This window comes from Rhinatrema bivittatum, chromosome 2, assembly GCF_901001135.1.
Source record: "Rhinatrema bivittatum chromosome 2, aRhiBiv1.1, whole genome shotgun sequence".
In the NCBI taxonomy this organism is placed as follows: domain Eukaryota; kingdom Metazoa; phylum Chordata; class Amphibia; order Gymnophiona; family Rhinatrematidae; genus Rhinatrema; species Rhinatrema bivittatum.
In genome coordinates, this window is record NC_042616.1 from 721,331,087 (window position 1) to 721,353,103 (window position 22,017).

The 22,017-nt window shown below is 42.9% G+C and overlaps 1 protein-coding gene and 1 long non-coding RNA gene across 4 annotated transcripts in view; one reads left to right on the plus strand and one right to left on the minus strand.

The window, feature by feature from the left end:
• The first annotated feature begins 719 nt into the window (after nucleotides 1-719).
• LOC115085597 overlaps nucleotides 720-22,017 on the plus strand; it is a 34,317-nt gene continuing 13,019 nt past the window's right edge. Inside the window, exons 1-2 of the long non-coding RNA XR_003854902.1 lie at nucleotides 720-871; nucleotides 6,729-6,804. This is a non-coding gene — a long non-coding RNA (uncharacterized LOC115085597). The remainder of the gene's footprint in view (nucleotides 872-6,728; nucleotides 6,805-22,017) is intronic.
• Nucleotides 8,398-22,017, minus strand: part of ANKRD46 (ankyrin repeat domain 46) — a 72,825-nt gene continuing 59,205 nt past the window's right edge. For 2 of the 3 annotated variants that reach the window (XM_029591813.1, XM_029591812.1), the window contains exons 5-6: nucleotides 16,166-16,252; nucleotides 8,398-9,195 (exon numbers count right to left, since the gene is read on the minus strand). In XM_029591813.1, the coding sequence (XP_029447673.1) occupies nucleotides 8,979-9,195; nucleotides 16,166-16,252 (304 nt within the window). In that variant the 3' untranslated portion in view covers nucleotides 8,398-8,978. The remainder of the gene's footprint in view (nucleotides 9,196-16,165; nucleotides 16,253-22,017) is intronic. The other variant, XM_029591814.1, reaches the window with a different exon arrangement.

Below are 22,017 nucleotides of genomic sequence, written 5' to 3' on the forward strand. Positions count from 1 at the left end.
TGCTACTGGTTTCTCATTGCAGCCTTTCCTGCAGTATTCACCATCTCATTCCTGATAAGATATCCACACTGAAACTTTAGCTTTATGTAGAATCACAGACTATGACAGTTCTCTCCCCCCCCCCCCCCCCCCCAACTCTAGCCCCAGATGACACAGCTGTTCTTACTGTTGTCATCAACCTTTCTTCAGCTTGGCAGCAGGAACAAAGCTTTTTTTTTTTTTTTTTTGCAGGTAGGCTATCTGCTGCACTTCCAGTTGTTACATTCTGTGAAGTACGCTGTTAGGCTAATATAGGGTGACCCACTGCCCCCTTTTAGAACAGACAGCCAGCTTTTAGGGGTAATTTAATGAACCGGACATTGTAATATCCGGTCAAGAGGGTATCTAGTGGCACTGCACCACAAAGGCCAGCTTTTAGAGGCACTGTGCATAACTGAACCAACAACATCATTTAAAAAAACCCCCCAAAAAACAGCCTCAGCCGTCCCAATGCTCACCGGTTGCCCTCGAGGTTTCTTTCTGCGCTCTTAAAGGAACTGGGAGGCAGACAGACTCTGCAGTCACACTGGTTGCCAGACAACAAAGTCCTCAGTCCCCATCAAGGCTGACTGTTTACCTAGGCCGTCCCAGGCCCCAGCGCAATTTCCCTCCCCCTCCTGACCTTACAGCTGCTGCGGCTGGAACAGAACAGCTGATTTGAGTGTTCAGTTTCTCTGCCGGCACCACACAGCTCAGTCAGAGCCTCTGCTTCCCAAACTCTTGCATTGTGCTCATGAGACTTTGAGAACACCATGAGAGTTCAGGCACCCTTGGGCTGGTTCATACACTGAAGAGCGCAGCTCCACCAATCAGCTGTTCTTCCAGCAGCAAGGTAAGGCAGGGCAGGTAATCTGGCTGAAGATCATTAGGCACTATGACAGGGGAATTATTGATGGGGGATGGGGGGGGGGGGGGGGGGGGGGGGGGAGGAAGGCCTAAGGGATGAAAAGGGTATTGTATGTATATGGTGGAGGAGGGAAGAGCAAGGAGGGGATGAGAAGGGGGATCAATGAAGAGGTAAGGAGGATTTGGGGAATGAGAAGGGAATTTGCTTGGGGAGGGCAGTAGGGTGAGACAGGAGCACGTGTGTTTGACAGAGGGGAACGAAGGAAGTGTGTGTGTATGTAAGTTGGGCCTAAGCATCCCAGATTTCAAGATGACAGAGCAGCATCATAAGCAGCTGCTGTCTTGCTTCCTGACCTGGCTCATGGGGCTGAAGATCAGCAGTTCTGCCCCCTCCATTTCCCGCTCTCCTCCACAGCCCAAATGGCAGGATGGAAATTGAGAGGAGGGGGATAAATGGAAGCCTCTGCTCTGTGCTCCAGCTGTTGCCCCTGAGCTGGCCTGAAGCTCTTCTTCATGGTGGGAGGCCCTATCAGCCTTTCCTTCCCCCAGAGCAAACATTGAGCTCCTTAAACAGGGCTATGCCGCCCTACTCCTGCTTCCCTGAGGCATTTTAGCTTGGGCTTTTCAGTACTCACTCCCTATGTGGCAGCTGGGGCAAATCAGGCTTTCCTTCAAACAGACTGCATGAGCCATCCATATGCCAATCTTCCAGCCCTATACCTAGGCATGGGGTACCCAGACATCCAGGAGCATAAGAAATTGCCATGCTGGGTCAGGCCAAGGGTCCATCAAGCCCAGCATCCTGTTTCCAACAGAGGCCAAACCAGGCCACAAGAACCTGGCAATTATCCAAACACTAAGAAGATCCCATGCTACTGATGCAATTAATAGCAGTGGCTATTCCCTAAGTAAACTTGATTAATAGCTGTTAATGGACTTCTCCTCCCAGAACCTATCCAAACCTTTTTTGAACCCAGCTACACTAACTGCACTAACCACATCCTCTGGCAACAAATTCCAGAGCTTTATTGTACATTGAGTGAAAAAGAATTTTCTCCAATTAGTCTTAAATGTGCTACTTGCTAACTTCATGGAATGCCCCCTAGAACTTCAATTATTCAAAAGTGTAAATAACCAATTCACATCTACTCGTTCAAGACCTCTCATGATCTTAAAGTCCTCCATCATATCCCCCCGTGGCACACGCCGAGTCTCCCTGCCATATAACTTTACTTCTGCTATGGATGATGTGTAAGTTAACAAATAAAGAAAAATAGACAGAGATGTGGGGTTTTAAGGGTCAGAGATAACTGGAGGGAATGAAAGCTATTAAACTAGGAAGGGTTGAAGGACCTCTCTCTTAACTGGGCAAACAGGTAAAATTAGGAATAGCGTCGGTGTGCACCCCTTTTAAAATCCCCCAATTTCTGTGGTAGAAGTGGCATTTGCACGCACATGCACACTTAAAATCTGGCACACATACGCACGCATATGCTATAAAATGGCCACATCCCTCACGTGGACCGACATATGTGCACATGCGTGCCAGTTTGAAAGTTACCATTCCTATATAGGACCCTCCCATGTGAAATAGTGTCAAACCCCTTATTGAAATCCAAACATACCACATCCACTCACTAATTACCTAATTCTTTGGTTATCCAGTAAAAACAAATTGAATAGATTTGTTTGACATTATCTTTCTCTGGTAAAAACCATTCCGCCTTGAATCCTGTAACCTACTGGATTCAAGATACCTCACTATCCTGTCAACTATGAAGGGCATTGCGCTCCCTGTCACTATTTGAATGCTGTTGCCAGTTTTTGTGTGAATTCCTGTATGGCGATCCCCCCCGATGCAGCCCGCGGCGAAACACGGGACCGTGTCGGGGGACGCCATTAAGCTGGTGTTCGTTTAAAACTGTGGAGTTGCCTATTGAAACATAAAAACTTCTTAACCATAATACGCTGTTTGGAGTATTTTGTTAGGATCGAATATTCAGACTTCAATTACCCCAATATTGACTGGGTAAATGTACCATCGGGACACGCTAGAGAGATAACGTTCCTGGATGGAATAAATGATAGCTTTATGGAGCAATTGGTTCAGGAACCGACGAGAGAGGGAGCAATTTTAGATCTAATTCTCAGTGGAGCACAGGACTTGGTGAGAGAGGTAACGGTGGTGGGGCCGCTTGGCAATAGTGATCATAATATGATCAAATTTGATTTAATGACTGGAAGAGGAACAGTGTGCAAATCCAAGGCTCTCGTGCTAAACTTTCAAAAGGGAAACTGATAAAATGGGAAAAATTGTTAAAAAAAAACCAAAACAAAGGAGCAGCTACAAAAGTAAAAAATGTCCAAGCGGCGTGGTCATTGTTAAAAAATACCATTCTAGAAGCACAGTCCAGATGTATTCCACACATTAAGAAAGGTGGAAAGAAGGCAAAATGATTACCGGCATGGTTAAAAGGGGAGGTGAAAGAAGCTATTTTAGCCAAAAGATCTTCATTCAAAAATTGGAAGAAGGATCCAACAGAAGAAAATAGGATAAAGCATAAACGTTGGCAAGTTAAATGTAAGACATTGATAAGACAGGCTAAGAGAGAATTTGAAAAGAAGTTGGCTGTAGAGGTAAAAACTCACAGTAAAATCTTTTTTAAATATATCCGAAGCAGAAAGCCTGTGAGGGAGTCAGTTGGACCATTAGATGATCGAGGGGTTAAAGGGGCACTTAGAGAAGATAAGGCCATTGCGGAAAGATTAAATGATTTCTTTGCTTCTGTTTTACTGAAGAGGATGTTGGGGAGGTACCCGTAATGGAGAGGTTTTCATGGGTAATGATTCAGATGGACTGAATCAAATCACAGTGAACCTAGAAGATGTGGTAGACCTGATTGACAAACTGAAGAGTAGTAAATCACCTGGACCGGATGGTACACACCCCAGAGTTCTGAAGGAACTAAAAAATGAAATTTCAGACCTACTAGTAAAAATATGTAACCTATCATTAAAATCATCCATTGTACCTGAAGACTGGAGTAAATGGAGCAAATGTAACCCCAATATTTAAAAAGGGCTCCAGGGGTGATCCGGGAAACTACAGACCAGTTAGCCTGGCTTCAGTGCCAGGAAAAATAGTGGAAAGTGTTCTAAACATCAAAATCACAGAACATATAGAAAGACATGGTTTAATGGAACAAAGTCAGCATGGCTTTACCCAAGGCAAGTCTTGCCTCACAAATCTGCTTCACTTTTTTGAAGGAGTTAATAAACATGTGGATAAAGGTGAACCGGTAGATGTAGTATACTTGGATTTTCAGAAGGCGTTTGACAAAGTTCTTCATGAGAGGCTTCTAGGAAAAGTAAAAAGTCATGGGATAGGTGGCGATGTCCTTTCGTGGATTGCAAACTGGCTAAAAGACAGGAAACAGAGAGTAGGATTAAATGGACAATTTTCTCAGTGGAAGGGAGTGGACAGTGGAGTGCCTCAGGGATCTGTATTGGGACCCTTACTTTTCAATATATTTATAAATGATCTGGAAAGAAATATGACGAGTGAGAATCAAATTTGCAGATGACACAAAATTGTTCAGAGTAGTTAAATCACAAGCAGATTGTGATAAATTGCAAAAAGACCTTGTGAGACTGGAAAATTGGGCATCCAAATGGCAGATGAAATTTAATGTGGATAAGTGCAAGGTGATACATATAGGGAAAAATAACCCATGCTATAATTACACAATGTTGGGTTCCATATTAGGTGCTACAACCCAAGAAAGAGATCTAGGCGTCATAGTGGATAACACATTGAGATCGTCGGTTCAGTGTGCTGCGGCAGTCAAAAAAGCAAACAGAATGTTGGGAATTATTAGAAAGGGAATGGTGAATAAAATGCAAAATATCATAATGCCTCTGTATCGCTCCATGGTGAGACCGCACCTTGAATACTGTGTACAATTCTGGTCGCCGCATCTCAAAAAAAGATATAATTGCGATGGAGAAGGTACAGAGAAGGGCTACCAAAATGATAAGGGGAATGGAACAGCTCCCCTATGAGGAAAGACTAAAGAGGTTAGGACCTTTCAGCTTGGAGAAGAGACGGCTGAGGGGGGATATGATAGAGATGTTTAAAATCATGAGAGGTCTAGAACGGGTAGATGTGAATCGGTTATTTACTCTTTCGGATAGTAGAAAGACTAGGGGGCACTCCATGAAATTAGCATGGGGCACATTTAAAACTAATCGGAGAAAGTTCTTTTTTACTCAACGCACAATTAAACTCTGGAATTTGTTGCCAGAGGATGTGGTTAGTGCAGTTAGTATAGCGGTGTTTAAAAAAGGATTGGATAAGTTCTTGGAGGAGAAGTCCATTACCTGCTATTAAGTTCACTTAGAGAATAGCCACTGCCATTAGCAATGGTAACATGGAATAGACTTAGTTTTTGGGTATTTGCCAGGTTCTTATGGTCTGGATTGGCCACTGTTGGAAACAGGATGCTGGGCTTGATGGACCCTTGGTCTGACCCAGTATGGTAATTTCTTATGTTCTTATGTTCCTCAAATGCTGAAGTTTGCAGATAAGTAAATTTCCCACAGAAATGGTGGTTCTCGAACTGCTGCATTCCAACAGGGCCCAGTGGGGAAAGACTCTGCTGCCAGCAGCCCTGGCAAAACTGCATCTGATTTGTTTGGCATCTCTCACTGGGGCCACACATAGAACTCTACTATCTCTGGCCTTTCCTCTCCCTGATCTATTATTGCTCTACTGGGCCATAGCATCATATTCAGAGAGATGCTGGAGGTAGGGAAAGAGTGAAGTGTTGAGGATGAGTGAATTGCTCTTGGGGGAGGGGGGAATGAGGGAGGTGAGAAGTGAGTTACTTCTGCAGGGAGGGAAGAGTGAAGGCAAAAAGGAGTGAGTTGCTCTAAGTGCCATGAAAGAGGAAAAGTGAAGGGGATGAAGGGTGAGTGAGTTGCTATAAGTTGGGGGAGGAGAGTGAAGGGGATGAGAGATGAGTTGCTGGGGGAAGAGAGTGAAATTGATGAGGGATGAAGTGTTGGGGGGAGGGGGCTAGGAGAGCAAAGGCATTAATGGATACGTTGCTGTAGGGGAGAATGATTAGCTGGAGATGTAAGTCTACTTCCCTGGCGTCATCTCTGCTCCGTCACACATTGCTCTTCCCAAGCCTTGCCCAGTCACTCAGACTTCCCCTTAGACTGTCCCTTCCCCTATCCCATACATTCCTCCAAATCAATGGCACTTCCTTGGGCTTTGTCACCAACATCCCAGGCTCTGACTTCACCCCCCACTTGGCAGAGAGCCAAGGTTTAAGTTTGAAAACAGCCACGAAAAAGTGGGTTTTGGCCACTATTTGAGTGTAAGAGGGCACATGCTTTTTTTTTTTTTTTACTTGGCCATATGTACTTAATTGCCTGGCTACAGCTCTGATATTCAGCCAAGTCTGAATCAGTCAAACATTTCTTTAAGCATTACTAACTATTGTGAAATGAAAACAAAAAGGAGAAGTTAGCAAAATATAGAAACCAACAACTATCTGAAGATACAAGTTACTGGGAATTCTAAAGGTCCCTTCCCCTCAGGCAATGCGAAGGGCCTCAGCGTTTCTAAAAAGGTTCCATCTCAAAATCTTCATGAGCCTAACAGAAGTGGTTTATCACCTCTACACAAATACTTTGTGAAGTTTATGCTAACAGAATTTAAGCTGAACCGTGAACTCAATTTTAAGGGATAAAACATAAGCAATCCACTACCTATTGCACACAGTGTTTTGACTCTTATGTAATCTGCAGTTCTGACAGTATCCCATTGTTTGTAGCCAAAACTAGAATATGAAGAGTTTCCTGCCAACTAAACACCAATCATCACAGTCAAGCAGATCGACCCGAAAACAGGTAAGGTACTGTTAGAATGTTTTTTCCTTTTTGCTCATTCGTAAAAGAACAAAGCTAGCTTTGTGTTGCAGTGTCATTTCCTCCATTTCTTTTCCTGTTGGTGCTTTGGCAGGATTTATTTAAATAAAAAGCTACAATAAAAGCTTTACTAAAGTTTGCACAGAGCCACAAGAATAGGAAAACAGTTACTCCAAAGGAGGAACAGTGAAAGTACAAGGTTTACACTGGAAAACTCACTGCCCCCCTCCCAATTATTACACTAGACAACATAAAATTCTAACAGCTACAAACATACAATTAATTTAGAATTTCTAGAAAAACATTTGTTTAAATAAATGATAAAAAAACATCCTTTTGTTGTTTAACTTGTGTGAAGATTTATTTAGTGTGTAAACCGTACAGGTTTTGTCTACATTAGTAGCAGACAGGGACTCCAAGTTGAAAGCTACTAAGGCAACGAAGAGTGCAGAGCTTGTTTACAATATCTTCTATATAAGCTTTTCATTAAATAAGTGTTAGTGATACCTACTGAAGGAGAATTTTGGGCTCCTGCATTAAATTCAGAAGAAAGCCCAGCCTCACAGCTGTCACTTCTGGGAACAAAACATGAAATTCCATTTATGAAAACATGAAATCACCCAGTAGTACAGTGGTATTCACTTCCAGCCCTCAAGGGTTGCAAATGGGTCAGGTTTTTAGGATATCCTTAATAAATATGCATGAGATAGATTTGCATACAATGGAGGAAGTATGCATGAAAATCTCTCTCAAGCATATTCAATAGGGACATCTTAAAAACCCAACTTGTTGGCGGCTAACAAGGGCTGGGAGCGTACATCACCGGGGTAGGACATTACAGTCCAGGACAAAGCACTTATACAGAATTACAGAATTATATATACAGAACATGCACATTTGTCTAATTTTATAAAAATAGTAATATTATGCTTCCATGCTAGTACTTCCAGTGAAAAGGTACACTGGGAAAGCAGATACTAAAAGTGGCTATTCATTTCTACCATACTCAAAAGCTCATTTCCATCACATATCATCAATGCACCTGAGAAAAATATAATTCTACCTTGCACGAAAACTATTCCAAAATATACTGAAATGAAAAGATTCCTTCCAGACTGACACAATGATACAAACTGTTTTGGTGGTCCTGCTGATAAGAAAAGGTTTCAGGGCCATGGACTTAATAGAAATTCCTGTTTATGCTTTTATTTAAGACATCTCACCTCTTGTAATGGAGTCTTAATTTTCAGGAAACACTAATGCTTGCAAGAGTTAAAGGATTGCTACAGTTGGAAATGTTGAGACTTCTTCTGTACACAAGACAGGGCACAATCAACCATCTCATGCAATCTTCCTCAATACTCTATTAGTTACCTACATATTAATAGCAGAGTCACGACTCCATAAACCCTGGTTAGGCTTTGACCCTTCTGGAATAAAATGTGTGTAACGGTTTTGTAATGTGGGCTCCTATCCACTTGCAGACAGCTGAAACCACCATATCTTCAAGCTGGACCTGGTCCTATAGCAGTCTATCAGCTCCTCCCACATTCTTCTACTTTTATTTTATTTGATGTTTAAAAAAAAAAAAAAAAGTTATGCAAGTTACTCTGCAGGGAAGATATCTTAGGGCTGTATGGGTCTGTGTGCCCTGTGGCTTTTAGGGCACTCTTACTCAGGACAGTAGTTAAAATAACTTTCATGGACCCTCTAAGACACTGTACAGTGACACTGGTATACTATTTTCAGATTTGAGTTTTCTTTTCCCCAAAGTACAGTCACAGTAAAAAGATATTTTAAGAAATAATCTGAGCAAATATGGTATAGATGTCACAACACAATACATATGCAGCCCACATTTAAGAAACATTTTAAAACATTAAAACTTTCATATAGCTGGAAGTCAAGACAGGCTGTAGGTTAACCTTTACTCTCTGGATTTTCCAGTTGGCAAAATATAGTAGGGGAAATGGTAGCAGCTCAGATCCTGCGGACTCCAAAATGTGACGAGTGTGCTAGAGATTGGTGTCGTTAGGGCAAACTAATGTATTCCTTTGAAAAGGGATTACATATAGACAATTAACTATTGAGATAAGTGGTACAGTTCTGACTACTATAAAATTAAAATACATTTAGACAGTGGGCAAACAGCCTCTTTAGTGCACCAACTCAGGTTGGTTCTCCACAAAAGGAAGTACCCCACTAACGTAGTATGCAATGCCGAGAGACAGGAGTGCAATGACGAGGAGGAGGAGCAGCACCCTCCAGAACCCCAGGTCCTCCACAAACTCCTGCCAGGTGGTGCGGAAGCTGGAAAGAACCCCTTCACCCTGCTGCAGGTTTGGATTCAGGAGGGAATGACTTTCCATTGCACTGCAAAAGAATTCAAGCGACACATTAAGTCTAGAGAAAAGAATATTTTGTCAATCCCACAACCCTTTAGTAATTGCAACAGAAGTATTTCAATACAGACAAATGAACATTTGCTCACTTATTGTATTGGCAACTAAACTCTTAACAGGCAACATAGCGGTCCATAAGAATCTTGAGGAAAATGCAAGAGAGTATACAGAGATGAGAAAAGCATAACTATAGTACAGCACGACTCAAAGATTAGTAACGCAGTTGAGTGAATACAGGTTGACACTAGAATTAGTACGGCCAGGTTTTAATACATTACTGTGGGGAATCGTTATGCTACCCACATAGCAGCAAAGTCCACAGGTACTTTTTACCCGCTGTCTTTACACTAACTTTTTAAAGGGAAAGTGCGCACATCCTCTTACTTTGAAAACTGTCCAAGAGAAAAGTGCTGAGACTTGCCGTGGGTTTTTCTGGCAAAAACTATGCACGCTAATTTTCTCTTCTAATCCACCCCACCCCAGGAACGCCTCCACTACAATTCAGGTAAAAGTGCATGGATTGTGAAACAATGCATGCATTTTACTCGTATACTTGACAGCTACTAAACATAATCGGGCGGATTTTAAATGCCCTGCTCGCGTAAATCCGCCCGGATTTACGCGAGCAGGGCCCTCGCGCGCCTATTTTGCATAGGCCGCCGGCGCGCGCAGAGCCCCGGGACGCACGTAAGTCCCGGGGTTTTTTGTTTTTTTTTAAAGGGGGCGTGTCGGGGGCAGGGCCGAATGATGCAGCATTTCGGGGGCGGGGCCGAATGATGCAGCATTTCGGGGGCGGGACCGGGGGCGTGGTGCCAGCCCGGAGGCGTGGTCGAGGCCTCCGGAACAGCCCCCGGGTCAGCTGGCGCACATAGATTTACGTCTGCTTCTAGCAGGCGTAAATCGAGGGACAAAGGTAAGGGGGGGTGGGTTAGGTAGGGGAAGGGAGGGGAAGGTGAGGGGAGGGAACGGAGGCAGGCTGCGCGGCTCGGCGTGCGCAGGCTGCCCAAAATCGGCAGCCTTGCGTGCGCTGATCCAGGATTTATAAGATACGCGCGGCTATGCGCGTATCTTATAAAATCCAGCGTACTTTTGTTTGCGCCTGCTGCGCGAACAAAAGTATGCGATCGCACTCTTTTTTAAAATCTACCCCAATAAGCTGGCTTCCTATTTAAAAGACATGGAAACCATTTACAGACTATGTGGCCCGTTAATGCTCATCCTGGCTTTGATGCTCGGCAGTGTCGCAGAAGAGATTGGAAGAGGATTGTCACATGGAAGGGCTTACACCAGAGTCTTGTCCCAGAGGAGATATGTTACTCTCGCACCATGGAGGAACTATAGCCCTGGATGCAGACACTTCTACTTTTTTGACTCTTTATCTATTCCAAACTTGACTTTTTTGAGTTTTGCGCAATGGACTGATACCCAACCACCAAGGAGGGAGGGGGAGGGTAAAGGGAAGGGGTAAATTCATATGGTTGTATTGACAGTGGATTATGCTGTTATAAGTGTTACCAATCTGTTAAGCAATATGTATCTCACTGTTGGTGAAAACTAATAAAAAACGTAAATTAAAAAAAAAAAAAAAAAAAAAGAATAGGTAATTTTCGGAAAGCCCATTTCCAAGATGGCTTTGAAAAACGGTCCTTCAGGTGCAAATTCTTCTCTGTCCAAGTGTTGTGGCTCACCCTTTACCATAGTTATCCTCATGTTCCATTTACTGCTATTGTCTTGCTTAATGCAAGATCCAACCTCCAGAATGCTGTATGCCATGGGGCTGTGTGGGTCAAATTGCTCTCAAGGGGTTTTGATTATTTAAAACACTAATACTTGAAAAGCAAATGACAAACTGCAGCAAAAAAGTGTCAAATTATATTTTGCTCTGATTCTTATTTAATTTCTTAGAGGACAAAAGTTCTAAAAAGCTTTGGACTTTTTTTTAGATTCATTTGCATTTCAATTATAAATCAAATATGTCTTGATAAAGCAAAAGTAGCACACTGATAATTACATATGTCCCAAAAAAAATCATAAATTAAGGAAATATTACAATTGGCAGCTACAAAGAGCTCCTTAAAAGGAGAGGGATTCAAGAGAAAACCCCAGAACAAAAAGGTATAATAAAAGAAATAGAGAACCTATTGCTACATCCAATAAAGAACTGCAGGACACATTACAGGGCTTCTTATCGTGAAAGAGAAAAAAAGAAAAAAAAAACACCCTAAGCCAACTTACTAGCCAAGAAAACCTCAACTACGACGGCTCAAAGAATTTGCACCTAGTACCTGAGCATAACATTTACAAGGAAATTTAAGAGTAAAAGTCATTCCTAAGATCGACTCCTGGCGCATAGCCAGAAACGTCTGTTCTTTGTTTCGTGACAAAGATCTAGAAATACCCATATCTTCAAACCCATAAACAAAGCCTAACGATTATGAAAACACAATCAACATAATAACTCAATCTTGAGGAAAAACAAATGTTATAACAAGCAGAGCTCTATTCACTTCATCCTCAGATTTTTTAAAGAAATTAGTCAGCTCCAAACTATCAATGGAAAAGTTTCACCCCTGCATTATCTACTTGTTCCACGACAATTACTCCTTCAGACTTCTAAAAAGATGATAGAAAAAAAGATTTTATTCAACTCTGGAATACCTCAATCAGAAATATTTAATATAATTCTCTTTCACTAAAGACCTTGTATGTAGATGGTCCAAGAATCCATGCATATACCTCAGAAAGAGTACTGATCATTACCCTACTTGCGATTCAGCAGTGCTTACCGCTCCCACAGCTGCAAAACTCAGTCAAACCCCCCACACCTCCAGTTCCTCTTGTCTCATCGAGACAGGGCATCGAGCTCCCTGTGCTCATGTCCTGGCGGGGCAGAGGCGGGGCAGAGGCATGAGTGCAGGAGTGTTGGGCCTTTTTCAAGGCGGACTACGCAACACTGAATGGTGGGGGAGATGCCACTTCTCAAACCCCACGGCCTGCGGCACTAAGTAGGTGGCGTCAGCCTTTCTATTGATGGGGGAGATAGAAATGGGGTGCTCCCACATGCGGAGGAGGTGGTCTTTGAAGATATCGTGGATAGGAACTGCCATGATCTCCTTGGGAGCATCGATAAACTGGAGTACTTCCAGCATCTTATGTTGCACATCTTCCTCCATAATAGTTGAAAGGGAATGGCTTCAGCCAGGGCCCTGACAAACCCCACAAAGGACTAGTCCTCGGGGGGCGACCGGCGTCATTCCTCCGGTGGGGAGGGCTCCGAGAGGGGGGTGGTCCGAATAAAATGGAGGACGACTCCATGGAGTCATCACCCCAAGGGTCATAAGGCCCTTCCTCCCCACTGGGACCCAGTGTGCTGTGGGCAAAGTCCGTGAGGGGCATTAGCCCGGGTCTGCGATGGTTTTGGAAGCTTTGAGTGTACTGCTGGACTCAATGGTTCTCCTGGCATCGAGGGGACTGGAGGTCGCGGAAGGCCTGAAGGGCCCGACAAAGGCTCGGGGAACAGTGGTCTGGGAAACATGGTACCAGCCGTATCTTCCTCCTCGGAGGACCCGAGGATCAGGATTGCTCCGGTTCAGGGTATCGGTGGCCACTGGGGAACAGACGGTCCCTCGGGCACTGATTACATTGGAAGGGCACCCAGATGCTCCAGCAGGGGTGTGAGCAACAAGGGCAGAGGCTCAGGCACCAGTAGGGGGGCCAGTGGCATGGGCAGCTCAAAGCTCTGGAGAGCTTTGAGCACTACGGACTCACCCTGTGGTCCAACTCCTCCTGAAAGTCCAGAGTGGCCAGGACTGATGGAGGGGGACGAGGTGTTACCAGCTCTTCCTCGGGTCTCCGAGGTGGCATGGTGCCCAGCACTGGTGTCGGTGAGGAACGCCTAGGAATACCAGGGGCATCGGAGGATGGGGCCTCCAATGGCTGGTGTTGCTTTGGTGGCAGGTTGGTAGCCACTGATGCCACCCTGGAACCGGTGCTGTGCGATGGCAACTATGCTTCCGGGACCTCCTTCAGTGCTTGGCCCGGTCTTTCCCCAGTGCCAAGGAAGGAGAAGACCTGATGTCCGGGAGAGCGGTGAGACCATCGAGGATCTTTCACACTCTACCACGATCCTTAGATGTACTAGCAAGGGGAACCACCAGGGAAAGCATGTCAGATGACTCCCCGCGACCTCTTGGCGTCAAAGAGCCCGACGCAGGAGTGGAAGGAGCAGATTTTGGGGCCTCAAAGTTTCTCCATCTTATCGAGGTGTGCCCAATGCACTTTAGGGGTCATCTGATCACACAGACGACACCCAGGGACGTCGTGTGAGGCCCCCAGGCAGAGGATGCAAACCTCGTGTGGATCCGTCATAGACATGGTATGTGGGCACTGACGAAAATCAGTCGATGACATAAAAATACCCAGCATGCGGTCGATGACAGACTGTCACCACGAGGCAGAAAAGGCAATAAAGAAAAAATCTACCACACCGAGGAGGCACAGACTGCAAAGTGGGATCCAATGAGGAAAAATGGCACGAACCCAAAACTGATCGATGAAAACAAGAAAAAAGGAGAGCTCCCTGACCGCAAGGCAATTGCATTGTGGAAGAGAGACTGAAGGAGGACCTCACGTGGATGCACGGATAACGGCAGGCTGTGCATGCTCAGGCTGCTGGTCAAAGCTTCTAGAAACTTTGACAAAAGTTTTCCGTGCCAGGCTCCATCGGATGATGTCACCCACATGTGAGGATTACCATCCTGCTTGTCCTAGGAGAAAGATTAGTTTTTCCTGTTTATACATAGTTCCTCATCTAAACCCATATAAATATTTCTGAACTTGTTAACTTAAATTTCATTCTTATCTCTTGAAAGGTCATGAGCTCGTTTCCTTTTAATAGCTGATCCAACATCCATGTATCCAGTCTTTGCCAACCAGGCCAATTAATGTAAAACATTTTAGGGGTAGATGTTCAAAAGCCATTTAGACGTATAACTCACAAGTTATCCGTCTAAATAGGTTATATGGCATATTGAGCCTCTTATTCAGCTAAATTATAGCTGGATATAAGAACATAAGAAATTACCATACTGGGTCAGACCAAGGGTCTATCAAGCTCAGCATCCTGTTTCCGACAGCGGCCAATCCAGGCTACAAGTACCTGGCAAGTACCCAAACACTAAGTAGATCCCATGCTACTGATGCCAGTAATAGCAGTGGCTATTCTCTAAGACAATTTGATTAATAGCAGTTAATGGACTTCTCCTCCAAGAACTTACCCAGACCTTTTTTAAACCCATAAGAATTTGCTCCAATTAGTTTTAAATGTGCTACTTGCTAACTTCAGGAAGTGCCCCCTAATCCTTCTATTATCCGAAAGAGTAAATAACAGATTCACATTTACCCATTCTAGACCTCTCATGATTTTAAAGACCTCTATCATATCCCCCCTTTAGCTGGATATAAAAGGGGTGTTTTGGGGGTGTTCCGGGGAGGGGTTCAGATATCCGGCTAACTTAGAACAAGACCAATGACATCTATTCCCCCCTCCCGCTCCCCGTATTTAAAATGTGAGGATTACGTGTCCAGCCCCCTCTCCCAACCGAGCCAGCACATCTGATATTTCTAGGCTACTACGTTGGGACGTTTGCTCTCAACGTAATAGCCTAACGTCAGATGTGCCCAACTCTGATCAAAGTAGGACACTACCGTGATCAGGGTGAAAAAATAAGACTATTTAAGGTACCTGGGGGAGTTGGAGGGAAAGGATTGGTGGGGCCAGGGGTAGAGGGGGATGGATACACACTTTAGCAGGATAATTTGTCTACTAAACGTCCTACTAAATATGGGCCCATTAATTTTAAACATTGGGTTGTATCACAGAAACATTTTTGTATTGCCTATTTAATTTTCAATTACTTGTCCAATTTCAAAATGCTCTACAGGTAGATATTAATACTAAATTTTTCTTAACACATTTTGTAAAGATCTATTCCTGGAATACGACAAGGGAAATAAAAATACTAGCTCTCTCTCCACCTCATACCATAGAGGATCAGTCTCTTCCATCCAGTTTTGTAGTCACAACCCACCTTGTTGCAAGAAACATGCAAATTGATAAAGAATGAAGTTTGAGCAGTAAACACTGCTTTCAATTTGCTCATTTTAAATTTTCAGATGGCTATGTGTGGAAGTTTCTTTTCCCAGAGGAAACAAAGTATGTGATCCATTTTCTTATTAAAAAAAAATAATAAGTTACCTGGAAAAAGTATGAGCAACATACTTTGTATATAATTTATCTACAATTGAATAGAGATTTTAATAGCTTCACGTCTTTCCCACCACAATGAGAATAAAGCAAGTTTGCTTACCTGCAAAACATGGCTCTCTCTAGATTGCAGGAAGAATTAGCCATGACATGTGGGTGACATCATTCAATGGCACCAAATGGACCCATCTCTCAGAATTCAGTAAACAATAAGCATCGGTATTCCCGCTGCAGGAAAGTCTACACTAGGCCACTAAGCACTACGGCACTTCCGTCTGGGAAGAACACTCACTCCTGAACAGAGTCTCTCCACACTTATGAACTCATTCCTCTGAATAGGGGTTAGCTCAACTTGGCAAAATTAATCAGGAATTCTAGGAACAGGAGGAACAAAATGGCCTTTGAGGGACTCAAAGACCACCGGCAGGCACTATGTGAGACCCTTATATTGATAACTTACCTCCTTCCCTAGGTAATCTGAGGAGCTTTCTGGGAGAAAGATGAATAGGATATGAGGTAAAGGGTACACATCCAATCTCCTGGTGGAATGAAACTGAGGATTGTGTGAAAAAAATTCAACTTGAATTTCTCTCAAACCAGCAGTTTGTTCAGTCTTCATAAATCAACCCTTCCATTTTCCTAGGAATGAAGAAGTACCAGGAGTAGAATCCCTTACCACATTCCAGACAGCAGGTACCTTCCATCTTCTTCTGCAGAAGGAACAACGCCACTTCCAGCTGAAGTTAGGCAGATGGAAATAAATCTGAATTGAAGGATGAAAAGCACTGGGTTATATGGAGGCAAGAGAAACGCAAGTGGTAGCCACATACCACAATTTTTAGGACCTACCAGACCTTGGTTATTTTCTGCCACTCTGGAAGGAAAGACTGGACCATCCCCCACCCACCAGTGATGGCAGGGAGTTGGGTTTGAGATCCATCAAAACTGGGTCCAGGTTCCTATTGTATCTGCTGCAGAACTTTCACTTGACACTTTTCTCTCTGATGTCCCCTGGCAGGGAGCTAGTGCTGCTGCAGAGTATGAGTGGCCTGATGGCACTGATAAGAGCAGAAGGGGTGTGTCTGAAAGAACAGTCATCTATAAGTGAAGTACTGAGCCGATGAGGCTGGTCATCTCCTCCAACTGACAATGAATGAATCATAACTTGATTGGAGCCAAGTCTCCTTAACTTCGTTTTCAAACAAGCTGTCCCCAGAACAGAGGACATGTGTATGATGATCATACACATTTTTACACAAAACCTGCAACCAAGCCACTCTTCCGCCTCAATGACCGCTGCATCAAAAGCTTTATAGACTGAGTAGATTAGATGTTTCTCACTCTTCCACATCCTCCACTGCCTTATGATCATTAGCCTGTACTGAGTCTAGTGACTGTAAAGGGCTTCAGGTTCGTGATGCATCCATGCAGGTATTGCACCATATATAACTGATGTGCCACAATCCATGTGCTCAAAATAGAACTCTGGAAAATTTTCTTGCCAAAAGGTATCCAGGAGTTTTGGGTCTTTCCACAGGCGACTCTTTTTAACATCTCTATGTTACCACTCTGCCACCTGCTAGCCGGACTCGGCCTTAATCATTATGTGTATGCCGATGACATACAGATTTTAGTACCAATAAACGATTCAATTGAAAAAACATAAATTAATTGCAATGTATCTAACAATAATTAGTCAACTTTTAAGACGGATGAAACTTGTTTTAAACATAAATAAAACAAACATGATACTTTTAGAGAGAAAATACTCATCTGAGACACTACCTCCATTAGTATTAAATGATAACTCCAAAATCACGCCTTCGGACAAAGTACGTGATCTAGGTATAATTACTGAACCAGATTTAAGTTTTAAAAAACACATATCAAAGAAAATGAAGGATGGGTATCTTAAACTACTGACATTAAGGTGATTAAAACCACTTTTAAATAAAATGATTTTAGAACAATTATGCAGTCAATCTTCGCAAGTACAGATTACTGCCAACACCTACCGGCGTCAACAGTCAGGCCACTACAACTTTTACAAAATGCCGCTGCTAGCATATTGATGGGAAAAATGAAAAATGAGCATATAACACCAGCCTTAATAGCTCTGCATTGGCTACCAATTGAGTCACACATTCTTTTTAAAACATTATGCACCTTACATAAAGTAATTTTTGGTGACCAAAATGACTGGTTGAAAGCTACAATATGGCAACACATGCCACAAAGAAACCTGAGATCAGCAAACAAGGGTCTGCTGACTATACCATCTGTTAATACGGCCAGACTAACATCGGTGCGAGATAGAGCAATCTCATTAGCAGGCCTAAAACATTGGAATGAAATACCTCCTGAGCTAAGAATGCAGTCGGATTTTAAAATTTTTAAACGGAATCTGAAAACCTGGTTGTTTAAAAGAGCTTACAGCATGACTAAGTGATCTTTTACTAATCTTATTCTTTTATGCTGTTCTTATCTATTTTATATTGATTTTATCTACTTGTTTTGAAAAATTTGTTTTATTGTATTACTATGTATACCTTTAAGTATTTTATATCCAAAGATGCATTTATTTTTCTTAAATTGTAAACCGTTGTGAAAGTTTTTACTAACAGACGATCTAGAAAACCTGCCAAATAAATAAATAGGGGTATACTGGAGTACTCCTGAGTCCTCTTGGCCCACTTGGGGGCTAACTCCACCACCGAGTAGTGAGGAAGTTGGATTATGTCAAACAGAGGGGCTGGGTGCAGCCTTTATTTTAAGTCTAGTTTTTGACTCACTGGAACACATGAGATGGGAGATAGCTACATCCTTGTCTGGAGGTCTTGAAGTAACTTATGCACTGAGACTGCTGTAGAATCAGTTGGAGGTTGTAGGAATTGTAGAAGTCTGAAGACTTCTGTTTCTGGATCCATCTCTTTCCCAGGACACGGTACAGGATACGGTGCCCATCGCCTTTCCTGGAAGCATTACTTGCAATACATCAGTAGCAAGAATGGGCAAATTCTTCCCCTTCGTCTTCCTCCCTTTCTGGAGCAGGAACATGCCCCAGGGGACTGATCATGGATTTAACAAAAGAACTACTTAGCTCTGGGCCAAGAGGCCCCTTTTTAAAAAAATGGCTTAGCAGGTTCATGTTTGTTGTTATTGCTGTAGAATATTTTCCAGAACTGCAGAGAGTTCGAGGCTGTTACATTGATGGGGCGGGCCTGTATTCTGTGAAAGCTGTGGTTATAACTATTCACAGCTTCATATCGAAAAGTGTTGTGCGATGTAAAGTATCGCCACATTTTGGAATTTAAAGAACTGTTAAATCTCTCCACAACTGCTGCTTTAACATCGTTGTTGGTCACAAAATGATGAACACCTCTGTATTTTAACAAATTCTTCACAGAGCTGTGGAGTGGAAGAGTCGCCTAGTGGTTAGAGCAGTGGGCTACAAACCAGACGACCAGGGTTTGAATCCCACTGTGGCGATGGGCACCGTATCCTGAGGCTCGTCCAGGAGCAGGCAGACTTCCATTAAAGGAAGTGAACAGATACAACGCCTTGACTGTTCAGGTTGGAGAGTGGACACTGGCCATCTCATGGCAGATGCCATGTTGGGTTTTGTTCACGAGTCTCTCGGCTTTGGAGGCTTGGCCTGGTCAATACTTAGATTGCCAATTAGGTTTTAGCACCAAGGAATAAGCCTACATGTGAAAAGAGAGGGATTTGCTGGATGTGACAAATTGTCTCATTTCTGGAGGAATTTGGATATGAATGTCCATTAACTGCTATTAATCAAGTTTACTTAGGGAATAGCCACTGCTATTAATTTCATCAGTAGCATGGGATCTTCTTAGTGTTTGGGTAATTGCCAGGTTCTTGTGGCCTGGTTTGGCCTCTGTTGGAAACAGGATGCTGGACTTGATGGACCCTTGGTCTGACCCAGCATGGCAATTTCTTATGTTCTTATGTAAAGGGAAATTTGAAAAAGGTTATGAACAAACATGGACAGATGAGATATTTATAACAACTAATGTCTTAAACAAGGGGCAGTAAACAGTGTACAAGAAACAAGATTATGGTGAGGAAAGCTATTTAGGGTTCTTTTTATCCTGAAGAATTACTGAAAGTCAACCCTCGACAAGATAGAATATACCGCATTGATAAGGTTCTAAAGGTAAAAGGGAGAGGTAGAAACAAGCAGTGCTTTGTGAAATGGCAGGGGTGGCCTGAAAAATTTAACAGGTGGATAAAAGCATCAGAGATTCAAGACTTTTGATTTAAAAAGGCCTTGTATCATAAAAAAGAAAAAAAAATGAATGAAGCGGGATTTTTACATAACACTCCGTGTGACCAGGTACATACATAGACTGTAAACCCTCTGGGGATAGGGAAATACCTACAGTACCTGAATGTAATCCACTTTGAAGTACTGAAAAAAGTGTGAAAAGCAGAATATAAATCAAAATAAATAAAGAGCTACTTAAAACTCTTTATTCCTGTCTGTATATATTTTATTGGAAACTCGGCCACCTTTAAATATATTTTCAAGTGACTTGGCCACTTCACAACCTGTTTTTGTTTTTAGGCTCATAACCTTTGCATATTTTGACAAAATATCTATCACTGTCAAGATGTATTGGTAGCCGCTGTTATAACCGGACAAAGCAGTCAGTTCGACCAGATCAGCCTGCCATTGTGCATCCACTTCTGACACTATTGTTTTGTTTCTTTAAAATGTATCCTAGCAGGTCTGTTTAAGGAATAAGCATCTTGATCTGTAAGCCATTTAGTTACTTGTTTTCTGGTCACTTTTTCATTACATGCTTTAGCAGCATGAAAGAGGATTTATTCCACCAATACTACAGCGCCTGGTTCATAATAAATTGTATTTAAGAGCTGCTTGTGCATGGTTGTTTTGAATGGCTGTAAACACAGATGTCTGTTTTTTTTAAAAGAAAACTAAATCTTTGTTTTATTCACTTTTGCAGTTCCCTAACCTCCAACAGCCAACACCCTGTTAATTATCCTTTTAATATACTACGAAAGATCTGCTCAAATTTTACTCTGCAAGGTTAGGGACCATTGAGCATGCATATCTACAGTGAGGGGAAGATTCTCCCTGTCACTGTGTACAGAATGAGAGAAAGCTTCCTGCCATGTCACAGATAGTAACTTTTAAAACAGAGAGGCTAGGGGAAAAAAAACCTGCTTCCAGCTCTGCCATCATTAAAAGTGATAGGGACATTTCTGATGATGTTCTAGGGGGCACAGGTTTGGGTGTGGGTTGGGTTTGTGTTGTATTTTCGGTGAAATCATCAAAAATGGCCAGAGTCCATTAATTCTGTCATCATTAAAAAGCGACAGGGCCTTTTCTGATGACATTCTAGAGGATATATTTTTTGGGGGTGTGGTGAGGGTTGGACTTCTGGTGATGTCATACCAGTGACATCATGGGGGGTTGGTTTGGGGTGGGGCTACACCCATATACTTCTATGGGGGTGAGCGGAGTTTAGACCGGAAGTGAACACTGATTGGCTGATGTCAGTTTTGAGAGACAGTGTACCCATAGACTACTTGATGGGGATTACGGCATAATCAGTGGCCATGTATGCACTTATAATATTTTTGTGATGTTAGCTTTTTTCCCCCAAGCCAGCTTTTCATTTAAGTTTTTAAAATGTGCCTCCACATTTCCCCGCAGGCTTCCACTCTCCAATGATATTTAAATTTCTTAACTGCCCTTAGAAACTCCCAGCCTCTGCCTTCTTTTCTTATCACCAACCCCAGCACTCTCCTCCTTTTCCCCTTACAGTCAGGCTAAACCTCAACACTACCTACATTCTCCCTTTACCTATTAAGCTAGATCCCAGCACTGTCTTCCCCATTCTTTCTCCCCTCACCCTTTAGGCTAGACTCCAGCATTCTCCCTTCACTCCATTCAACCCCAGTACTCTCCTCTTATTTATTTAAACGTATTTATATACCGTTTTTCAAAGCAAGGTTATTTGTCAAAACGGTTTACAAAGGTAAAAATAAAATTTAAAAATAAAATAGGATTGAAAATAAAATTAAAAAATACAGAAACTGGTATATACCTCTTCCCCCCAGGCTGGAGCAGTCTGTATTTTCCTCCTCCTCTCCCCTTGCTGGATCCCAGCACTATTTTGCCTCCCCAAGGGCCAAGCCCAACAGCACTCTTTTTCTCTCTAAACCCAACTCCCCCTCAAGATCCAATCCCAATCAACTTCTCCCCAAAGTCCATTGTTCCCTCTAAGGATTGGTTTGCATATGAGTAAAATGTTTGCTTACATTACCTTGTGAGCACTACTTTCTTTGATGCAAAATGCCTAATAATTTAGATGCTCACAGCAACCCAATCCTTAGAGGGAACATTGGGTACTTGCCAGGTTCTTATGGCCTGGATTGGCCACTGTTGGAAACAGGTTGCTGGGCTTGATGGACCCCGTGGTCTGACCCAGTACGGCATGTTCTTATGTTCTTAACATTAGCTAAGCCCATCTCTTG